This window comes from Carassius auratus, chromosome 8 (genome assembly GCF_003368295.1).
Source record: "Carassius auratus strain Wakin chromosome 8, ASM336829v1, whole genome shotgun sequence".
Classification (NCBI taxonomy): Eukaryota; Metazoa; Chordata; class Actinopteri; order Cypriniformes; family Cyprinidae; genus Carassius; species Carassius auratus.
Genome location: NC_039250.1, coordinates 27544557 through 27567924, shown reverse-complemented (window position 1 = coordinate 27567924; position 23368 = coordinate 27544557). Strand labels below are relative to the sequence as shown.

The window sequence follows — 23368 nt, the reverse complement described above, 5'->3', positions numbered from 1 at the left end:
TGAATAGAAAGACATTCCAATTTGGTGTCAATAAAAATGCATTATATTTTAAATGGGCTCTTGGGCGCCTGAAGGGCTGTTCACACTGACAGCGACTAAATGGCTGCAGGTCAGCCAGCTGCTGTACCGCTGGTGCTAGTGAGCACTCTTACTCCACTGATGAATCAGGAGGTGAAAAAAAATCACTTTTGCAGGTAACAGCCTCATCATTTCCCTGCATATTCAGATAAAGATGAATTCCAACTGTCTCTGTCAGTCTTGTCGCATAATATTGCAAGCTCTACTGTAGTTGAAAATGAATGCCTTCAGGTTGATTTTCACTGCAAATTACTGCTACAGTAGTGTGAATGTTTTCTGATGCTTTTTGCACACACAAATGGTAAAAGCTAAAAACAACAACAACAACAACAAAAAGCTTTATTCTAAGTGGCAACTTTTCTGAAGGTCTTCGGAGTACTGCATAATTAAAAAAAATATACTTAAGAAGTTTACATCATTTCGCAAGATGAGAAGAATTTTAATCATTTCCAACAGAAGCTTAATAAAATGGTACCATTTTCCTTCAGTGTCCTGCTGCAATAAAGGCTTCGATTTACCATTAAGCAATGCCACACGAACAGATTACAGAAGTATGAATAGTATTTTACATTGAAGTGAAATATTACATGTAGTAGTAATACAAATATTATTAATAATGATGAAAATAATAATAATGTTATTAAACTGAAAAAAGTCTAAATCTTCTTGAATAAAGATGCATTTATATAAGAAGCAAAGTGACTGAAAACAGACCATCTTTTGGCATTAAAATAGTACCATTGTCATGAATTTCCATGAACTTCTGTCCATTTGCCATCAGAGGTCGCCCTCCCATTATAGTGACTCTCATACCAGACTGTTACACATCACCCTGGACACCTACTGTACATTTCCCATCCTTCAATGCACTAATCACAAGATAACCTAAAACCAATCACACACAGCTGCTACCAATAACACACACTATATAAATCAGTCTCACACCAGCATTCAATGGCAAGCATTGTTTAGCATTTATACTAACACAGCGTTAGCTACTCTACGAAGCCAGTTCTTTTTTTCCTAGTTTAGTCGTAGTCTTGCCTTGCCTGTTTTCCTGGGTTCAGATTCTTGCCTTTGTTTTCGGATTACCATTTTGTATTGCTGTTTCAGACTCTGTTTGCCCCTGCCTGGACTACTGCTGTTAACCTGGATTATCTCTTGTCTTGCCCCTGTTGGATTATGTTCGCCATCAATCGACCTACACCTGTTTATCTGATTACTCTTCTGTCTTGCCCTCTGAATACTTATTTGCCATTGCCCGTCCCTTGCCTGTTTTGACCATGTCAAAGATTAATGCTTTATCCGTAATGTCCATAGTCATGATGGATGCATATGACACCAGCACCCACTCCACAAAGGCGTGAAATTCCCCTGAGGACCATCCCCATACAACCGTGCTCTGCACTCTTCGTTCAGGCTGATCTTGTAAAAAGTGCAGATGCAGTAGTCCAGGTAGTGGGTATGGTTGGCGATTTCCACAAATAGTCTTGTATGATCCTCGAGGGAAAGGCTGCTCTGCTCCAGCAGGAGGAGGGAGACGGCAGGATTATCCACAAAAATAAAACAAAAACTGACAAAAAAGGAAAAACAAAACGCTTGGAAACACGCCACTTTACTTTTTCAAGGTCCGGTCTTCTGTCACGGTGTGGTGCGAGAGAGAAGCACGCAAACAAGGCAAAAGTTGATAAAAAGTCTTTAATAATCCACATGGGGTAATCCATAAAGTGAAGGTAGAAATACACATACACATCGACGAGACCAGACAACCAAAAACTGAACAGAAGGCAACTTATAAGGGGGACATTAAAGAGAGTAATTGACAAGACACACCTAAACATAATGACACGATTAACACGAGACTAGATCATACAGAAAACGCAACATAATGAGTCCAGAGGCATGACACTTGACATTAAGTTTGCTTTGAAAATTTCCATTGTGAATCTTACTGATATTCTTTCCAAATTTCAAATTCAAATAAATGCATTAAAGCATAAGAAACAACAGTCAATCAATCAATCAGCAAATATCAATAAATCAATCATTAGTCACTCAACATGTTGGTCAGTCGTCGCCTTCTCTCAGTGTGATCCTTGGCCAGAATAAGTTGCAAAGTAAACCAGAATTCAAAATCTGACTATGTGAGACTGTGACAATAACAGATAACTGTCAGTAAGAAAGTACAAAAAAACAAAAACAGTAAGAATTTGTTTTTTCTGCGCTAATTAACATTCCACCACGAATGCAGCTGACAGAAGCCCTTCCCTTGAACCCAGAGCACTGTTTTAATGAATGCATCTTGCATTGATAAGAGACAAAACAATAAACTAAGTGTCGGGGGTGTCTGAGAAAGATTAATGATATTAATTTATTATTGTGCAACTGGCACGGAAAAACTTTCAGACGGATGCTCACAGCAGAACGGTAAGTTCTCACATCAATAATGTATTGTTGAGATCTATGAAAAATGCTACATTGAACAACTGAATGCACAACTAATTTCTCTCTATCAATGGTTTTTATAAAATGGTTTTCTCCGTCTCAGAGCCCAAACCTTCCAAAAAGAAAATCATTCTGCAAAGCAGCGTTTCACAGTGGTCAGAGACTGAGAAGAAAATCAAAGGCTGTACATGAAAGAATTTTCCATGAAGTGCTTGCTTAAAACATCATGACAGAAGTAAGCCATTAAGCCAACATATCCCTGTCTTACAGGAGTACATTTCTGCCTTAATGTGCGCTTTAGTGCTGCACATAAACACATAAAGCGCAGCTATTTGTGGGGGGAAAATGGCTTTGGATTTACACTGATGGCCTTTCACATCATCCTGATTAGCCCTGATGGCTTCCTTACGAGGGCCATTGAAGCCTGTTGATTCTCTTGCTCAGCACAACTATAAGTGCATGGGTGGTGATAGCTTACACTGCATGTGCACTTGCTGATAAGAAACGGGACGATTATTCCATTGCTGAAGCTCTTCTGAGCAGCAGCAACACAACTGTGTATACATGCATGGAAACGCAACTTCATTAGCATGCAAACACACACACACACACACGTTTGTTTTTGTAAAAAGTGGAAACATCCCATAGGCGTAATGGTTTTTATACTGTACAAACTGTTTATTCTATGGCCCTACACCAACCCTACTTTGTGCATTTTTACTTTCTCAAAAAAATTAATTCTGTATGATTTATAAGCGTTTTGAAAAATGGGGACATGGGTTATGTCCTCATAAGTCACCCTCTCCTTGTAATACCTGTGTCATCCCCATGTCATTATACAGAGTTGTGTCCTTATATGTCACAAAAACAAGAGCACACACACACACACACACACACACACACACCAAAAAGAAATTCAGGGGAAGTAATTTTTTTGAATTTATTGATTTAATTGAACTTTTTATGTTGCAAATAGTATTTGCATGTTCTGTTTACATTATAATCATCAATACAGATCATAAGCCAATATCATCTTAATACTGTGTGTAATTTAAAACGAATTGTATGCAATATTGGATTTAAAAGTTGTAATTGAAAACGAAATTCCCTTGATGCCTTAAAATATCACCTAAGATATTTTGTTTTTAAAAACTTTTAAAAGTTGACTTCCCTAACACTACCAAAGATCCAGCCATATGCAAATAAGCCCAATTACTGTATTTGATGCTTTGCTGTTTTCTTTCGTGGTATTAAGAGTGCAGCTGAAAAATCTTCTAGCAGAGTCCAGCTTAACATCTGCATGCTCTGAAGATGTGAAACAAACAAAAACAATTTAATGATGAGCACGGTGGGTTTAGAGAAGAGAGTCAGTGAAGCGGATCTGAACAACAGATAAATAAGGAGATCTTTGCCAGAGATGTGCAAAACTATAAACTGTGAAGTTGGTGTTTTTCAGAAAATTCAATTTTTCAACGCTTTATCCTGAAATAGTTTCTCTTAAGGACACCCGAGTTGAACAGAGTCAGATGAACTGTCATTACTCTAGTGAGCAGTCGACAGTAAAATTCAATTCAATTTCCATTATATTAATGCTGATGTCAGTGCAAAGACAAAAGCCAGATACACGGAAGTACATGAAGTAATTCTATAAAACTACTTGCACTTTATTTCGCTTAGGTTTAGTCAAAGCAACATCTCTAATTTTCTTTAGTTTAATGGAAAATATAGAGACAAAAACATAAAGAGATCTTAAGCAAAAAAAAATGCTAAAAATGCTAAAAATGCTAAAACGAGCAAAAATTTAAATGAAAATTGAAAATACAAAAAAAAAAAAAATAAAAAAAAAAAAAAAAAAGTTGTTCCAACATGTGTTTGAGCACATTCATAATTAAATCTAAGCAAGCATTCTTAACAATGCCATAAAGATATTAGAAGTTAGCATCTACATTTCCTCTTTCAAGTGAACTACTGTCATAAAGAAGCAACAATTAACAAATTGTTAGCTAGTTAATCCGTCAATAGTCTAGTAAGCTGCTGAATTATAAAACTGTTTCTCGAGCAGCAAATCAGCATATAAGAATGATTTCTGAAGGATCATGTGACACTGAAGACTGGAGTAATGATGCTGGAAATACAGCTTTGTATCACAGGAATAAATTACATTTTACAATATATTACAATAGAAAAATTTTATTTTAAATTGTAATAATATTTCACAATTTTACTGTTCTTACTGTATCTTGGTGAGCATTCTTATCTGATATTAAAAGGTGTTGTTCCAGTTTTTTTTTTTATAACACTGCGGTGGGAGTGGAGGTGTTCTCCTCGAGGGCACGTTAGTCAGGAAAACCACTGGCCTACTTCAGCTTTGTGATTATTGGGCTGTACACTACATAAATAACCTTCAAAGCATTTTCTGGTTTTTTGATTATGGAAGCCAGCTAAATTGTTTCCTGTGTAATCAAACCCATTAATATGAAGATGGTCCTCCATAAAAAAAAAATAAATAAATAAAAACCCAGGCAGAATCCCAGAGAGGCAAAGAAATAACAAAGTGCACCTGATTATACCGATCCATGAGGGATGTGTGTAAACCGTTCCTCGGCTGCTTCTTCTTGAAGAAGGGTGACAAATGAGGGATAGCAACAAATTATTTAACATGTACAACCTGCCTTTTTTTTCAGAGACACAATCAAAACCCTTCCTCTCCCATGAAACACCTGCTAGAATGTATTCTGTGACATCTGAGTCACAAATGGCTTGGGTAGTGATAGGCTATGATGTATTTCTCTATGTATTGTTTTCTTCCAAATGTAAATTTCAAAGCAAATGCTCTTAGGTAATTGTTTATTAATGAGTTTCAGAGTGGATTGCAATTGAACACCCCGGGATATGCTCTTCCGTCTCTACGTAGCGCCGCTGAAATAAAAATGATTTACGCTGGGACTCGTGTATGTGAATGTGGCTTGAAGGCACAGAACAGCTGAAGCTGTCAATCAAATGAAAGATTTAGTAACAAGGGATGCATTTGGCTGCTGATCGCTACAGACGCACTATTAGCTTTAGACTCTCTATAGGAATTAAAGGCAAAATATTGTAGCTAGAATAATGAAATATGATTACTAATTAAATCAATGGTGTTTCACTGGAAATTTCATAGCAGTCCAACAATGCAAAAAAGAAAATAATAAAATAATAATAATAATAATAAAAAAATTAAGGTTTAGTTCTAAGTGTTTCTTGCCATTTCTTTGCAGGTATTTGTGAAGTTTATTTTTTTCTTTCCTTTTTTTCAGTGAGGTCATTGTAAGTCATTTAAATGTTTTTATTTATTTATTATTATTATTATTATTATTATTATTATTATTATTATTATTATTATTATTATTATTATTATTTTCCTTTTTTTTTGCATTTTAATGGTAAACAGTGTGAAACACTGAGCATGTCTTGCATGTATAATTCATATATAAAGATTTGTTTTACATTTTTAAAGTTTGAATAAAGAGTCTAGAAAGACTTTATATTAAGGCTGATATTATACTCAATTCATTCATTATACTGCAATGGAGGGTCAGATTGAGCACATTGCATTGTGGGAAACAATATCCTAAGCAGTGCTTTGTTGTGTGCTGTACATTTGGTAAAATTTTTGTAGTTCATATTTTACATGCAAACACAAACTTCACATAATATATGAGGAAATATACAGTAGTATATGCTTGAAATAGTGATAATGATAATAGCCGTTCTGAACACAGTCATTAACATTAGATCTGCTGTAAAACCACAAAAGGACTAATTCTGCCCTCTATTGGATAATAAGAAGAAGGTATCTGAATGATCCAATCAGAATCTTTAGATTTAAATGAAAACATCTCACCAAGACTGTTTCCTCCAACTTCCAAAATCTGTTAAAGGAGCTTTACTGTTAATAAAACGCCGTGTGTAAAGGTGTGTGATTTACAATATGCATCAAAATCTGAAAGTATGACAAAAATATGTCATAATCGGAAGTGTCATGGAGCCCGGTGAGTAATCAAAGCATGAACGCCCGACGGGAGTCTGAGATGTTCTGTCAGCAGAAGATAATGATGATGAATGTGGCCTGGGGTTTTGTTTGCTTGTCTCTGACAATGGCCTGTTGGGACAAGTTACCAGTGGAATCAGAAGTGGAAAGTTTGACAAAGTTTGGAAGTGAACTGATGTGTTCGCCCATGAACACACAATTAAACAGAGATTGCTTTTGAGCAAAGATAAGGAGTTTCAATGCACGGAAACTTTTCTTACGTGCGTTATCCTTCACACAGAGCATGTGGAGGCAAGTTTTCATTGATAAGTGTAACAAGACTTTATGAATTTTATCCAGAAAGCCTGCTCAAGTTACAGATGATCTTTTGACAGTATATGGTTAAACTTTATTTCAACGTGTCTTGTTAACCACTGAGTAATATTAATTAACCATATGTATTTACTATATGGTTAGGGTTTGGCTTAGGGTAACTTGCATGTAATTATGCATAATTGATGTTATTATAATAGTAAGTGCATGGGGTAGTGCTAATGCAGAGTCAGGAAACAATATATGCTTTATAAGTAATAAACAGCAATATGCTTGTAAAATGCATGTTGATAAGCAACTAGTTAGTCAGTGAGAATTGGTCCCTAAAGTGTTACTTAATTTAGATGAATTACAATCTACAGAAATCCATTATTTAAGAGGATTTTCATTATCCCAAAATAAGTTTAGCAAGAGAACATACATAAATACATAATTAATAATGTAATTACTAATGCTTCTTGTTGTTTGCTGTAGGGTGAATTAATGTAAACTATTATTACACCATAACCATAAAACAAAAGATATATTACATTTATTAAACGTAAAATATTTAAATACTAAACAATATAAATCATTACAATTATAGTGTCAGTGTTATGGAATCCCGATGATGTTGCAAATCGTTTTCATTCTCCATGGACTTACACTGGAAATACTGAAAGTCTGTTGTTTAATCTGAACCCGGCATATTATTACAATCTGTATCATAAACTGTGTATATCATCCATATAACTCAGCTTTTTAAGACCAAATAATGGGATGTGTACAAACATGAATTTCCTGTGAGCAACATAACTAATGCTCACACTGTGTCTTAAAGAGCCCTTCCACTGTTTCCTCAACATTCACTTACGCAATCATCACTTTTTAATGCCATGGGGCCTTTACACAAACCACACAACACAAATCCTTCATTCCTGCAGCAAACTGAAAGTCTGAGGATTGTCTGCAGAAGCTGTTTATCTGATTGAGACTCTGTACTATGCGATTAGCTGATCTGAGAGATAACCTCACATAATCTCGTGAGTCAGACGCAACCTAACGAACTGATCGCTGCACCACAGACGGTAATCATGAACATACACTTCAAGAGCTGCGTGAACAATGAGTTATTCATTAAGGAGATGACAAATGGTGATTCAGGAGATGTTCGACATCTATTACCAGCAGGGAAGAAGAATCTGGGAAGCAGAGCTCTGTGATTGATTGTACAGTCTTTAGAAATATATGCAGACTTTAGCTACAAATATTTTGCAACGAAAATCTGTTGCAAATCCCACCCAAATTAGCATCATTGACTCCAAGCATTTCAAAATATGCCTGGAGTTTGAAAGCATTCCTTCAAAAAAAAAAAAAAAAAAAATTGTTTTTGCTGCTAATAGTTTATTAATAGTTTAGTTGTTCTGTTTAGGTATAAGGACTAAGAGATGCACGATATGGTCATGCAGAATAAACAATGTGTGTGCTGCTAATAGTCATGCTAGCAAGCAACTAGTTAATAGTGACAACTAGTCCCTTTTTTACTTTATAAAAACAAGTTTGACTCACCCACACTGATGTAGTTGGCAGCCAGGAAGAAGTTCCAGTGTAAGAGCGTGCTGCTGCGGGACGAATCGGTGTCATTGATGAAGCTTACAGATCTCATGGACAAACTGGGAGAATCCGTACTGATGCTCTGACTGCCAGAGAACAGGGAGGTGTTCAGAGAGACTGTATCCATATTGCTTAGTTTGGTTTCATTCAATAGAAATTCACATGCAAATGCCTTCAGCAGCCCCAGGAACAGTCATGCATGACTCTACAGATTCCTGAGAAAGTTATCCGTTGGTGCTCTTGGTAAAAAAGAAAGATCCTCTGTTTCCCAGTGTACAGCAGGACGTTCAGCAGATGTTCAGCGTCTGGGTTCAGGAGGGATTGTGGTTGGAGGTGTGCTACAAGCGTCTGACGGAGCTCCACAGCCAGTAATTGACCTGTAGACATGAGATCAGTGTGCCAATGACCTGCAGCAAAACCACACCTGCAGAGAGAAGCACACCTGTGAACACAGAGCACAAGACTTTCACACAAACACTAATTTACAATTTAAAGACATCATCCGAAAATATAACAAACTAAGAAATAATGGATTGATCACAAACACAGGAAATCATCTAAAGAGAAATTCCATTAAATATATATTATTAAATGTGTGTGTGTGTATTATAATGCATCATATGCTAAATGCATTGGATATTTTCAAATTAGTATTGAAAAGTAGTTAATTTGTGATTTACTGTATGTTATATGACTGTGTTAGCTTTGAGTGTAAAACCATCATTAAATGGACGTAAATCTGTGAATCTGTGGTATTGCAAAGGACTTAAAAATCTAAGTCTATTTGAATTCCAGTTTTTCAATAGAATATAAAGATTTTAAATGTGACTGAGTCTAAGCTCTCTAATACTTCTTTTATTCTCATTAATGTCAGTTTAAAAACACACCCTGTGAAAAATTACCGCGATATCTGGTATATAATGACTTTCACTGAACCATATTTATCCATCACTAAATTGTTTTAGCATGGTACATGTCCAAAAAAATGCTATTGTACAGGTCCAAAAAAACATGTACATTATCCAGAAAAACATGATATTATCATGGTACTATATCCTAAAGATCATGATATTATCGTAGTGACAAAACCAAAACAAAATATATTACCATGGTGCATTTTCAAAAAAACATGGTATACTCTTGGACAATGACACGCAATGTCACAGCAACACACAGTGAAGTGTATCACATAAACATAGGAATGAATGGAAACGTTCACATTACTGTAGAGATTCCAAACAAATGATGTAGTCCTTAAAGTCTTATCTTTTATTTTTTTGCATATCTGCCTGTCAGTGAACAGCTGAACACTCCCATTATAATCAGTGCTGATCTCTTTTACAGGACGTCTTCCTGAAAGCATTCTCCATTCTGTGAGGAGCTGTGCTGGAGACATGTCAACAATGGCTGTAATGTTCACTTTGAGTGTTCGTTGTGTTCGACGTGACATGTTGATACATGAGGATGCAGGACTGGACGTGTCAGCATGTAACACCTGGCCTCAGGTAACAGAGCAGGCGATGACACGACCCCCTCCCTCTCAAACACGACCCTCGGTCTCAGCTGAAACTAATCTGTCTGGCTTAGGGTCCACTACATTCCTCAGTAGACAAAACAATGGAGGCCTAATTAGAAACACTTCACTTGATGCCTGTATATTTAATGTATTGTAAATGTATGCTTAAAGCAATATAGGCCTTTTTAATGTTGTGAAAAGAAGCACACAATGAAATGCATGCTTTAAAAAAATGTACTTATTACAGAAATAAAACACTTTAATACAATGACAACGACTTAAGGGTGAAGTAAATTCTATGTTTTCAAACTCTTAATTGCATGTCATTTAAATTACACAGTTAAAAGAAAATGCATTATAGTTTACACTTATTTTTAAATGCCATTGGATGAACTTAAGAGTGCTTTTTGACCCACTTTAGTAAGTCTTTATCTTTATATCAACTTCTGTTGTCTTGTACTGATAATAATTTATGCTAGCTAACATATTCTTTAATGCAATTTAATGTTGTGCATTTCAGTTTTTTGGAACTTAATGAGTAAGTTGCGATTTAGTACATTTAAAATGCATTTTATATTCATAACACCATTCAGCATGTTAGTCAACACATCCAAATAAGTGCACTTCTGCATGACAAAAGACCATTAAAACAAAGATTTGAAATGTATTTTAAAGTGAAACTTTCAATTTGACATCATTGCAAAGTGCACTTTCTAAACGTGTTTAGAAAAGTCAAGGTGGCCTTTTATTTTATTAATGTATTATTTGCAAGTACAGTTTTATCATTTTAAGATTTGAAGCACACAAGAAGTGCACATTCAAAACAATTAAGCACACTTCATTTCATAAGGCTTGTCTGATCAACAGATTTTGAAGCATTGGAAGCTTTATATGCATTGCTTCATAATGAAAATTGTACTGCATTAAAATTGCTATAACAGTTTACAATGCGTATCTATTCATGGATTAACCTTAAAAGAGTAATGCATTATTAACACATCAACAATTTACTGTAATAGTTATAATGAATGCATTGTACTCTTTAAGGGCGTAACCTGAATATCTCCATGTATTCTATTCGTGCCATAACTTTGACAATAATTATTAACTAGAAACATAATATAAGATATATTATATGGTATTATGAATGCATTAGGAAACATTTACAGTTAATGCGTTATATAAACATGCTTCAAGTAATGTGATATAGTATGGATGAATCATTAAAACCTTCCCAAGTCATGTACAGCATGTCTCTAACAATTAAGAGGGGAAAAGCTGTGTCTAACCAAATGATATATCGCAAAATAATTACCTTGAACAATGACTCAAAACAAGAAAGTCAAGAATGAAATGTTCTTGTGGTCTGTTTTGTATTTCACTATGTATATTTGATTTATGTTTTCAGTAAACCTTTTTAGATCTAGGTTGAGGAGTCTGTAAAGAAAATTCTTCAGTAATAAGAATAATAGTTACATTTTATTAACTGTCAGTTATTACACATCAAGCATTTGTCGCACTACCTGTAATTTATGTTGCTTTAAAAACTGGAAACAAAATATTACAGTAAAGTACCGCATATGAATCTACTTTATCGACGCAATACAATAACAATCAAATCAATTAATAAAAATCAATGAATATTTTTGTATTTAGAGGTGTAATGTGCAATGAAATTTGTCCCTTTTAGGGTGAATTGTAACTTGTTCATGAGGTTAACTTGTACGTTTATTATTAATGTGACATTGACTGAAATAGGTCAGAGATTTCAGTATGAATCAGAACAGACTGCCTTTCATTCACTTCAGGTTCAAAGCAGAGGCACAGACAATTGAACCTCAGTTTTATAGAAAGTAAGGAAGATGCATTGCCTCACAAAATGTCCATTCGGACCCCCGGCACCTCTTTAAATCTGCTACTGAAAGACACAGAAAAGCCATTGTGTGCACAGTGCTCACAGTCGTGAGTATGCAAATGTTTGTCCTTAACTTCCTTCCCTTCAACTAATGTAAGACAAAAAGAGTGTCACTATCGATCAAAGGTGCAGACTGTTTGCTTTCAGCTACGTTAAGCCATTATTTTTTATGAAGCAATAACAAAGACGCACGGTGGAGTGAACATCCCCCGAGAACAAGCCTGCACACAACACAATGCTCTCAATACACAGCGTAACATGAGATCCGGCCAATCTGGCTGAACCAAACACACACAACATTCCAGTATCAGATGGCCAAAAGACTCTGGTTTATACTTGATTCTCTTTCTTTTCTTGCTGTCCTCATGGAAAAACAGATCAGAGATGATGCCCGGCGAACAGCAGATGTGTAAGCTAATAGCAGCTGGCAGGCCGGCGACCGCCGATCGCTCAGAGTTGCTCAGCATTACACAGACAGCATGACACAATAGATCTTTTATTTCAGTTTCAACCGACCGGTTCGCATTGCAACCCGCAAGACATCCTACATCACACAGTGTTTAGGCTGAGATTTCCAAAGCAAACAGAAGCATGACTGTGTCGCCCACACTGACAAAACCAAACCTTTTTTAAATGGAACCAATGCGACTCCTTTGAATTATAATCATTGCACATAAACATCTGAAATGACACAGATAGCAGGGTGTTTCCTGCCTAAATACACCGGTTAGGTTTTAATTTATGGCTGTCTGATTCATGTTTAGCCTGAGGCGCGGGTCAGATTAAATCAGGTTTCTCCTGTAAGCAGAGAACACCGTTTGGATGTTTATATAGAGGAAACCTGTGATTATATTACCTAAAAATAAAAGAAAAGAAAATCAGGACAGTTCAGCAACACAAAAATTACATGCACTGAATATGTAAGAAAAAGAGAAGTGCATTACAGTTCTGAGAATCCATTGAGAATAAACAGTGATATTTTTAGAAATGATCAAAAACCTCAAAAGGAAAACAAAATGCATTTCATTTTCATCATGAAATACACCATGTGAAAATAAGTACACTTTAAAAAAGTTAATTGCAATTAAATGAAAATGTATTATAGTTTACATTTATATTCAATGGAATTAGCTGAAGTGTAAAGCACTTTTGACCCACAATTAAATACATCTTTATTATTCATTTCATAATTACTCCTATTATATCTGAAATTGGGATATTTTACATGCATTTTAGTTTATAATTAGTCAACATATCAAAACATGTCATGAAAAATAGTTCATCAACACATCGTCTACAGTATAGTAAAAAAACTCATTATGCAGTAATTTGTAATAATTAATGCAATACATATATAATAAAAATATGCAGTACAGTAATGAGGAACTAATGAGAATATTAATATCATAATTTGTTTACACATGTGAAAAGACATATAAAATAAATAAATAAATAAATAAATAAATAAATAAATAAATAAAAAGATATAAAATGATGAAAATAATAAACTTTAAAAGAATATGTTTCAACTGAATGTAATGTTTTCAGACACTTAATTGAATTAAAATGAAAGTATACTAACTTTAAATTGCTTTTGACCCACTTATGTAGAAATTACATCATTCCATAATTACTCTATTGTCCCTGAAATATGATTAATGTTCAACATGCTTTTTATTACGCTGGTCAACATATCAAAACGTGTCATGAAAATCATTTCACAATGCACCAAGTAAATAAATAAATCAGTTCTTAATAAAGCGTATACAAGCTTGAATTATTAATAATAAAAAAAAAAAATCATATTTCTTTTCTATTCTATTTTGGGGTGAAATGTGACCTGGACATGTTTTGATGAGGTTAACCCACACAATGTCACATCCAATCACAGAAAGACAACAACAACCCCTCAAAACTTCCTCCTGTCTTTCTTCTTCTCATTCTTTCTACCTGAGCACCCAAGTGAGAAGTGTTGGGTTCCAGAATACAACACTCTCAGAGAAAAAAAGCTGGAGTGAAACTCAGAAACTAACTTCCCAATCTTTAATCCAGCTTCACGTCTGTGCAGTCATGAAAAACGTGCCAGACGAGTGAAATCTCCTCCACATCCTCATTAAATGTTAAAAAGAAAAAGTATTGTGAAGTCTCACATTACCTTTGTGAACAGGGGTCTTTTGGGAACAGAAGCAGGTAGTTCAGAGTGTGATCTGGAGATGATATGAGAGCGAGCAAAACACTTCTTTACAGCTCCGATTCGCTTTCCTACAAAGAACATGCCTTTTTTACATTGCAGGCAAAAGCTTCTGGCACACAGCTCCACACTGCAGGTAAAGGAAGTTGTCATTTGAAAGCTTTTTGTACACAGTGGGTGTTCCCTTATGGAGCAACAGTTTTCCCTGCGTCGAAATAGGACAAGTAAGGGCAGAGGAGTCTTTGCACAGGTGGGCGGGTTACAGCTAGAGCGTATGGGAAATGGCCCATATTGTCTGCAAGAATTAGGATACTTTAGTTATTTTCTTGTTTAAATCAGTTTAAATTGAGATAGAGGTTTTTGAACTCTGTCTTCATACACAAAGGCATTATAATAGAGCTGAACAGTGATGCAACATTTAAAATCATGTCATTTTTTTGTGTAGAGACGTGTTTCAAATACATCAGGGAAATAGGTTAAAGGTAAATCAGTTACACATTACACACATTAAATGCTGATATGCAACCATGGTTATATGAATTTAATGACTAATCTTGCTCTCTGAGATTCTTTAATAAAAGCAACTAAATGTGCAGCGCTCAACGGAGCAACTGTTCTATGTCTTGATGTTTTAGTCTAACGCTTTCTGCTGCGCATTCATAAATCAACACAAAAAGGGTTCAAAGTCCTTTGAAGTGACTTCCCATAAAACCATTTGAATTTTATTGCCCCACCATGTAATGTCTTTGCCTTGAAACAACTTGAGTTTACATTCACAAACAGACTGTCTACTTCTTATGCCAGCTATTATTAGTCCCTAAATCATATGCTTGACTTCCCTTGAAATTCATTTCAGCTTCAATACTGTGAATTGCAAAAGACATCCTGTTCGAAGTTTGAACGATTGAGTCACTTATCCACATTTAAGTGTTTCTATGTGTAATCGCATACGATATTTTCCACAAACATCAACATTGTTTTACTAGTTCAAATAACTACATTTAAGACATTTGCCATCTCATGGATTGCTTGCGTTACTGTATTATATATATATATAAAAAAAAATGCTTATACTTAAAAAAAAAAAAAAAAAAAAAAAATGCACTTCAGTATGAACTGAATGTAATGACACTTAAACTGTGTTATTTGTAATTCGATTAAAAACATTCCATCTTAAATTTATAATAAATGCAATCAGCTCTGATTTTAGAATGCTTTTTGACCCACTTCAGTAGGACTTATGTACATCTTTAAATGTAATTTTATTGTCTTCGAAAAATGGTAAAAGCGTTTCACCAAATGTACTGAAATATATTTTTTTTTATCTCATTTCTATGGAAATGTGCACTCATGTATTTAAACATATTTGTGATTACACATTTGTTATGATGAAGGTGCAATTTAGTAAATTTAAAACATATTAACAATGTAAATTCGAATAACACACATGCACTTTAGTATATTAGTCAGCATCAAAATAAGCATGAAATGATTTAAAATGTAATTTAAAATCATTCAATAGTCGTAATTATTACAAAGTGCACTTTTTAAAAGTGTACTTTAGCGTGTTAAGAGAAATGAAACATCCAAGTGTCTCTCTTTAAGTGCACTCAAGTGGCCTTTCATTTCCTTAATATTGTATTATCTACAAGTGAAGTTTAAAAATATATATAGATTTTAAAGAGTTAAAATATATAACCTAAACCTGTGGCATATTATATAAAGTTATACAAACAGTTAACCACATTTTCAAAAATACAATATTTTCTTACTACGGATTCAGTTGCAAATCCTGGCTGAAAACTAGAGTGAGTTCTCTGCTACCACAACACCCATGCATTACTAAAAAACCATGGTGCATTGGTATTTACCAAGCAGACTCTTAATTTAATTATTCATTTCATCCTACCTCAGATGGCTCTACTGCAGCTTCATCCGCGCTTAGGTCTCCTCAGCTGCCCTCTGCACAACCTCGCCTCTGCCTGCAAGAAGTCACATGTGAGTCTGAATGAGAAAGAAAAAGCCTATGCTCAAGTGTAAACATAGGGGTGTTTCCGTCACTGCCGCTGTGAGTAAACAGCCTTCCACAAACATTTACAAAAACTGCTGTCTGACCTTATTATGGCCTTAGGAAGGGGCTGAATACAGATGTTTGTTGTGTATGTGTGTGTGTTTTGAATATTAATGGTGTGGATTGATCTCAGGGCATTTAACAAAAAAACAGGTTTTACAGCCTTGTAAAAGGAGATGACTTGTGAACAACAAACAGAGAAAACAACTGAAAGGAAAGTGGATAAAGAAGAATAATGCAACAAAAATATATGGATTCATAAATGGATTTACCATTGTAATTGCTCATTGAAAATAGCCATATTTATTTTTGACAATGATTGTGAACAGCTAAAACAACATTACTCATACAATTGTATTAAAAGCTTTAAAGGGTTAGTTCACCCAAAAATGAAAATGATGTCATCGGTAAGACCTCCGTTCATCTTCAGAACAGTTTAAGATATTTTAGATTTAGTCCGAGAGCTCTCAGTCCCTCCATTGAAGCTGTATGTATGGTCTACTGTCCATGTCCAGAAAGGTAAGAAAAACATCATCAAAGTAGTCCATGTGACATCAGAGGGTCAGTTAGAATTTAATGAAGCATCGAAAATGAATTTTGGTCCAAAAATAGCAAAATCTACGACTTTATTCAGCATTGTCTTCTCTTACATATCTGTTGTGAGAGATAGTTCTAAACAAAGCAGTTTGTCATATCCGGTTCGCGATCGAATCATTCGATGTAACCGGAAGTTTTTGAAGATTGAAGATGGAGGGTACACCTTTCCACAATGTCAGCTGCATTGTTTCAGTGCTGTTTTATGTGGAATTACAAAATAAGAGCCTCCCAAATCGCATAAACAAGCTGCTGCATCTCTACTTTCAAAAATGTATATTTAAAAATGATATAGATTGCACAGGCCACTTTCACCTCAGATTGAGAGTATATTTTACCACAGTGTCAGCTGCGTCGTTTCAGGACTGATGTTGAATTACAAAATAAGAGCCTCCCAAATCTCATAAATATGCTGCTGCATCTCTAATTTCAAAAATATATAAAAATAAAAGTCATAGATTGCACAGACCACTTTCCATTCAAATTGAGAGTACACCTTGCCACAGAGTCAGCTTCATCGTTTCAGGACAGTCTGATGTGGAATTACAAAATAAGAGCCTCCCAAACCTCATAAACAAGATGCTGCATCTATACATTAAAAAATCTATGAAAATAAGTTATAGATTGCACAGGCCACTTCCACCCCAGATTAAGAGTACACCTTGCCACAATGTCAGCTGCATAATTTCAGAACAGTCTGATGTTGAATTACAAAATAGGAGCCTCCCAAATCTCATAAAAAAAGCTGCTGTATGTCTACTTTCAAAAATGTATATTTAAAAAAGTTATAGATTGCACAGTCCACTTTCGCATCAGGTTGAGAGTACACCTTGCCACAATGTCAGCTGCATCGTTTCAGGACAATCTGATGTGTAATTACAAAATAAGAGCCTCCCAAATCTCATAAATATGTCTGCATCTTTACTTTTAAACAAGGTATTATAAACACAATATAAAAAAAAAAAATATTTGCCAAACAGCTGGCTGTTCACTGCTGTATCCAAGCATGTTAACAGAAAGTTGAGGGGGAGGAAAAAGTGTGGAAGAAAAAGATGCACAACCAACCGAGAGAACGGGAGCCTTAAGAGGATTGTTTACCAAATTAGATTCAAGAATTTGAGTGAACTTCACAAGGAATGGACTGAGGCTGGGGTCAAAGCATCAAGAGCCACCACACACAGACATGTCAAGGAATTTGCTGAAACACGAACAATGTCAGAGGAGTCTTACCCGGGCTAAGGAGAAGATGAAGTGGACAGTTGTACAGTGGTAAAAAAAAAAAGTCCTCTTTCCAGATGAGAGCAAGTTTTGTATATCATTTGGAAACCAAGACCCTAGAGTCTAAAGTAAGAGTGGAGAAGCTTATACCCCAAGGTGATTGAAATCTGCTGGTGTTGGTTCAATGTGTTTTTTGAAAACCAAAAACCCGTTTACCAAGAAATTTTGGAGCATTTCATGCTTCCTTCTGCTGACCAGCTTTTTGAAGATGCTGATTTCATTTCCAGCAGGATTTGGCACCTGCCCAAACTGCCAAAAGCACCAAAAGTTGATTAAATGGTGTTGGTCAAGACAGTCAAGTAACCTTTATTTATATAGCGCTTTAAACAAAAAAGATTTTCAAAGCAACTGAACAACATTAATTAGGAAAACAGTGTGTCAATAATGTAAAATGACAGTTAAAGGCAGTTCATCATTGAATTCAGTTCAGTTCATGTAGTAAATTAAGTGTCCCCAACTAAGTAAACCAGAGGTGACACCGGCAAGGAACCAAAACTTCATCGGTGACAGAATGGAGAAGAAACCTTGGGAAAACCCAGGCTCAGTTGGGGGGCCAGTTCTCCTCTGACCTGTTGAAGCCAGCAGTTCAATTACAGTCAGATTGTGCAGAAGAATCATCGGCTTCCTGTGGTCTTGTCCCAGTGGTCGTCGAAGACAAGGTCTTTACAGGGGATCTGTCCCTGTGGCTCATCTAGTTGATCTGGTCTCCGCTGTCTCGCAGGGCTGTAGAGATCCTTTCTAGGTGCTAATCTTCCATCTGTCTGGATACTGACTGGATGCGGATGACCCTCTGATCTGGATAAAGACTGGATCTGGTGGCTACTGTGAGAGAGAAACAGAGTAATATTAGCGTAGATGACATTCAAATACTGAGGTGCTAAACCATTCAGGGTTTTATAAGTAATAAGCAAGATTTTAAAATGTATACAGTGTTTGATAGGGAGCCAGTGCAGTTTTGACAGAACCGTGCTAATATGGTCATAGTTCCTGGTTCTATTAAGAACTATTAAGAACTCTAGCTGCATTAAGTATCTAGGACTAGCCGAAGTTTGTTTATTAGGCGTGCAGAATAACCACCCAATAAAGCATTACAGTCATTTAACCTTGAGGTCATAAACGCATGGAATAACATTTCTGCATTTGATATTGAGAGGATAGGTTGTAATTTAGATATATTTTTGAGATGGAAAAATGCAGTTTTACAATTATTTTGTGATTCCACATCAGACAGTCCTGAAACGACACAGTTGACATTGTGGGAAGGTGTACTTTCAATCTTACGTGGAACTGGTCTGTGCAATCTAGAACTTTTATTTTTTATAGATTTTTGAATCTAGAGATGCAGCAGCATATTTATGAGATTTGGGAGGCTCTTATTTTGTAATTCCACATCAGACAGACCTGAAATTATACTGCTAAAACTGTGGTAAGGTGTTCTCACAATCTGAGGTTAAACTAGTCTGTGCAATCTAGAATTTGTATTTTTATAGATCTTTGAAAGTAGAGATGCAACAGCATATTTATGAGATTTGGGAGGCTCTTATTTTGTAATTACACATCAGACAGTTCTAAATCTATACAGCTGACACTGTGGGAAGGTGTACTCTCAATCTGTGGTGGAACTGGTCTATGCAACCTAGAACTTTTATTTTTAATAGATTTTTGAATGTAGAGAGGCAGCAGCATATTTTTGAGATTTAGAAGGCTCTTATTTTGTAATTCCACATCAGACTTTCCTAAAAACGATGCAGCTGACATTGTGGCAAGGTGTACTCTCAATCTGAGGTGAAAGTGGCCTGTGCAATCTATAACTTTTTTAAATATTTTTGAAAGTATAGATGCAGCAGCTTTTTTTATGGGATTTGGGAGGCTCTTATTTAGTAATTCCACATCAGACAGTCCTGAAATGTTCTGTTTTTGCCGATAGCGATTTAAACAAACAACTTTTACCGATACTGATATTGGTCAATTGCATAATGCAGAGCTTAAGAAAAAAAAAAAAAAAAGATGGGTTCACTGCGAGCAGATTTGGTATTTGAACGTTTCTGTTCCTGCGTTCCTCTGTGTAACCGGTTTGAGCAAAAAACATACTGGTTAATAAAATTATTTATTTATTTTTACTTTTCCCTCAGATATATATATATATATATATATATATATATATATATAAGACCTCTAACACTGGCTTGCTCTATTCTTTTTTCTATTCTATCTGTTTTCTTTTTATTTATTATATTATTTAAAAGCCTTTGCTACATGTACTGTGTTCAGCTAACTGAGACTTGTTATAGCACTTATATATCATTGCTCTTTTTGTTGTTTTTGATTGCTTCCACTGTCCTCATTTGTAAGTTGCTTTGGATTAAAAACGTCTGCTAAATGATTAATGTAAATGTAAATAATAACCATATTTACATGGTATTTACATGGTACTAAAATATATGTATATTTTTTTATATTATAAATGTCTTTACTGTCACTTTTGAACCATTTAATGCATCCTTGCTGAATAAATGTATACATTTTTCTCTGGGGGAAAAATACTCACGCAAACCTTTGAACAATAGTGAACATGACATTACTGAAACGATCTGTGTGAGCGTGTGAATGTGATTTCTTTAGCTGAGACTGGTAATGTTTCTGGCGATGACCCGTGGATCAGTAACAGTTACCGTCAGCTGCGGGCTCTGTTCCTGCTGCAGCTGGGCATCACTCTCACACTGCAGTTTAACAACCTCCGGCAGAGACAGAGAGCTCGACAGCAGTGGAAGCAGCACAGAAACCTGCTCCCCAGGTACTGCTCTATACAGTCCTGGCCTACATTTGACAAAGTCTTTTATAAACACACTATTTTAATAGAAAAATATACCTGTAGTGCCCTAAGGCTTGTTTCTTTCACTGCGATTTCTCTCAGTTCTTTTGTGGGTTGAACTTTGTTTATTTTTCAGCTGTATTAGTTCATATACATATATATATATAGTTCATATATATATATTGTCATTATTTAAAATGCTGTTAATCATTAAACATTTACTTGTCCTACATGGACCTTTTGTTATAAAAGCAGCATTGTTATTTGAATGTTTATTTTTTTTCTCTCAAATCTCAAAATTGTCCTTTGGTGTGTGACTGTCTCAAGCATGGTTCAATTAATGACAACTTTTATCAGTTAAAAACCAAAGCAAAAGAATGTACAGAAATACCTCTGGGGTACAAATGTTTGTTTTAGTAAATGGCAATCACTATTTTCCTCCATATACAGTATTTCTGAAAGCAGAGAAAACATTTTGTCTCTGAACCCCCCTGTGAAGCCCATGACATCTGCACATGGCCAATTTTAGTTTCATATATTTTACTTTTTTGCAACCACTACAAAAGTTTTATGTTTTGTTTTCCTTTGGTGTGACGCCTCTAAATTCTTTATATATATATATATATATATATATATATATATATATATATATATATATATATATATATATATATATATAGATATATATATATATAAACACACACACACACACAGACAGATAAAACATGGTGGGTTAATTCAAGGTAGTAAATGGTAAACCCATCCCCAAAAAACTATTACTTGATTGTTGCATCACTTTGACACAATTCTGAGTTATTCATTAAAGTAAAAATGTTATAATTATTAACAGATAAATGGTTTAAATATGTTAAGAAAAAAAATAAAAGAAAATATGAAACCAGAATGGATTCAAATATTGTATTTTTTGGCAATACTTGTGACATCATTGTGAGGGAGGTTTCATAATTTCTGTTATTCAGCATTCTCAGTTTTTTCCTTCCACTCATCAGGCCATTCAGTCGTCTTGTCCTCATGCTGTATCTTGTGTTTGGAGGAGCGCAGGAACACCAGCTGCACTCTCTGTGGTCATCTCTTCTGCTGGGAGTGCATTACTGAGTGGTGCAATACCAAGGCAAGACTTTTATATAACGTAAAGCAGTGGTGTAATTACTGATTACAGCATTCCTGATGTCTGATCAGTCATTTGCTCTTATTGTAGACCGAATGCCTGCTGTGTCGAGCGAAGTTCCAGCCTCACAGTTTGGTTTACCTGAGAAACTACAAGTAGATCGTGGGAGAATCAAACTCTGTTTGCCTTAGCATTGAATGATCGCATGACAATATACATTTCTTCCTGTAATCGGTTTTGTCATTTAATTTGTTGACTATGACGATTATTTAATGGCTAAAGTAAAATTAATCAAATAACCCCTTTTTTTTTTTTTTTTTTACATAAATTGAACGTCTATATTGTTTGTTTTATCATATTTGAAGGGTAAAAATCTTTAGAATAGGAAACACATATTCATTATGCATTAAGTTTTCCCTTAAGTTTTCCCTTCATAAACTCCTACTTTGCTGCTTGATAGTTAATAGGGTTGTTGTTGAGTTTAGGTAAGGGGTATGTAAAGGATCTACAATATGCTCATGCAGAATAAGGCATTAATATTTGCTTTATAATACTAATAAGCAGCCAATATGTTAGCAATAGGCACGCTATTAAGCTGCTACTTAATAGTGAGAATTGGTCCTTAAAATAAAATGTAACCAATATCTTAAGTCTGATCACAGTTAAAAGGTAACGATCATATTAATTGCCACTGCATATGTCAGAATACAAATGTTTTATAACGTGACATTTAAATGATTACATAATTGGGCATCTGCATGCATTCCTTGCCTAAGAGGTTCATATTGAGAAATCACTAACAAGCAACATGCTGTAACCTGAGGAAAACACAGATGAGCCTCCATATGCTCCAAAAGACGGTACAACCTCATACAAGAGCGCCCCGCTGAGCAGACTTCCCAGCATCTGAGCCCTTCATTCACCAAACACTCTTCAAGAGAGAAACAGACTAAACTTTTGATCTTCCTCACCACACCATGTGGAACAAGAGCATTTATTCTGTCTCAGACACTGCAAGTGGCTCAAAAAATGCCAAGAGAGATACGAGACCAAGTGATGCTACAGCCCTCAGATCTTGTAATACAGCAGCCGAGCGCAAGTGTGTGCAATGGAAAACCCTAGAGAGGCATTTTACTGAGGATTCCTCATTATCCTCAATTTCAAAGAGACACAGCCAGCCGACCTGCTATAATTCTGCAGACATTGCTTAGAAAGCCCATAAGGAAGCACTCGCATTTCAAAGGCAAGATGAAAGGCTTTCGTCCTCTACCTTTCATGAGCTTCTCGAGTCCTCGTGGAAGTCTGCAAACTCGCAGTGCTCGATGCTACACTTCAACACAAGTGAACATGCAGTCTGTTTTGTTGAGCTTCAGATGCCCAATGCATCTCGCTGTACCTGTTGTT

The 23368-nt window shown here is 35.4% G+C and overlaps 2 protein-coding genes across 6 annotated transcripts in view; one reads left to right on the top strand and one right to left on the bottom strand.

Annotated features, from left to right (window-relative positions):
• Window positions 1–16065, bottom strand: part of LOC113107833 (1-phosphatidylinositol 4,5-bisphosphate phosphodiesterase eta-2-like) — a 113868-nt gene extending 97803 nt beyond the window's left edge. Inside the window, exons 1-2 of one of the 5 annotated variants that reach the window (XM_026270599.1) lie at window positions 15990–16065; window positions 8414–8882 (exon numbers count right to left, since the gene is read on the bottom strand). In XM_026270599.1, the coding sequence (XP_026126384.1) occupies window positions 8414–8585 (172 nt within the window). In that variant the 5' untranslated portion in view covers window positions 8586–8882; window positions 15990–16065. Of the gene's footprint in view, window positions 1–8413; window positions 8901–14044; window positions 14280–15989 lie in introns of those variants that run through there. The other 4 variants (XM_026270598.1, XM_026270602.1, XM_026270595.1 and 1 more) reach the window with 4 other exon arrangements.
• Window positions 16066–16898: 833 nt separating this feature from the next.
• On the top strand, window positions 16899–22123 carry LOC113106853 (peroxisome biogenesis factor 10-like). The gene is made up of 5 exons (XM_026268865.1): window positions 16899–16905; window positions 20646–20817; window positions 20972–20973; window positions 21846–21967; window positions 22055–22123. The coding sequence occupies exons 1-5, from the start codon at window positions 16899–16901 to the stop codon at window positions 22121–22123; spliced, it is 372 nt and encodes a 123-aa protein (XP_026124650.1).
• Window positions 22124–23368: the final 1245 nt, after the last annotated feature.

What these genes read in the sequence shown, in the direction of transcription:
- LOC113106853 (XM_026268865.1), top strand. An exon ending in CTGAGTGGTGCAATACCAAG is followed by an intron (nt 21,968 to 22,054) that starts GCAAGACTTTTA and finishes CTCTTATTGTAG; the next exon opens with ACCGAATGCCTGCTGTGTCG.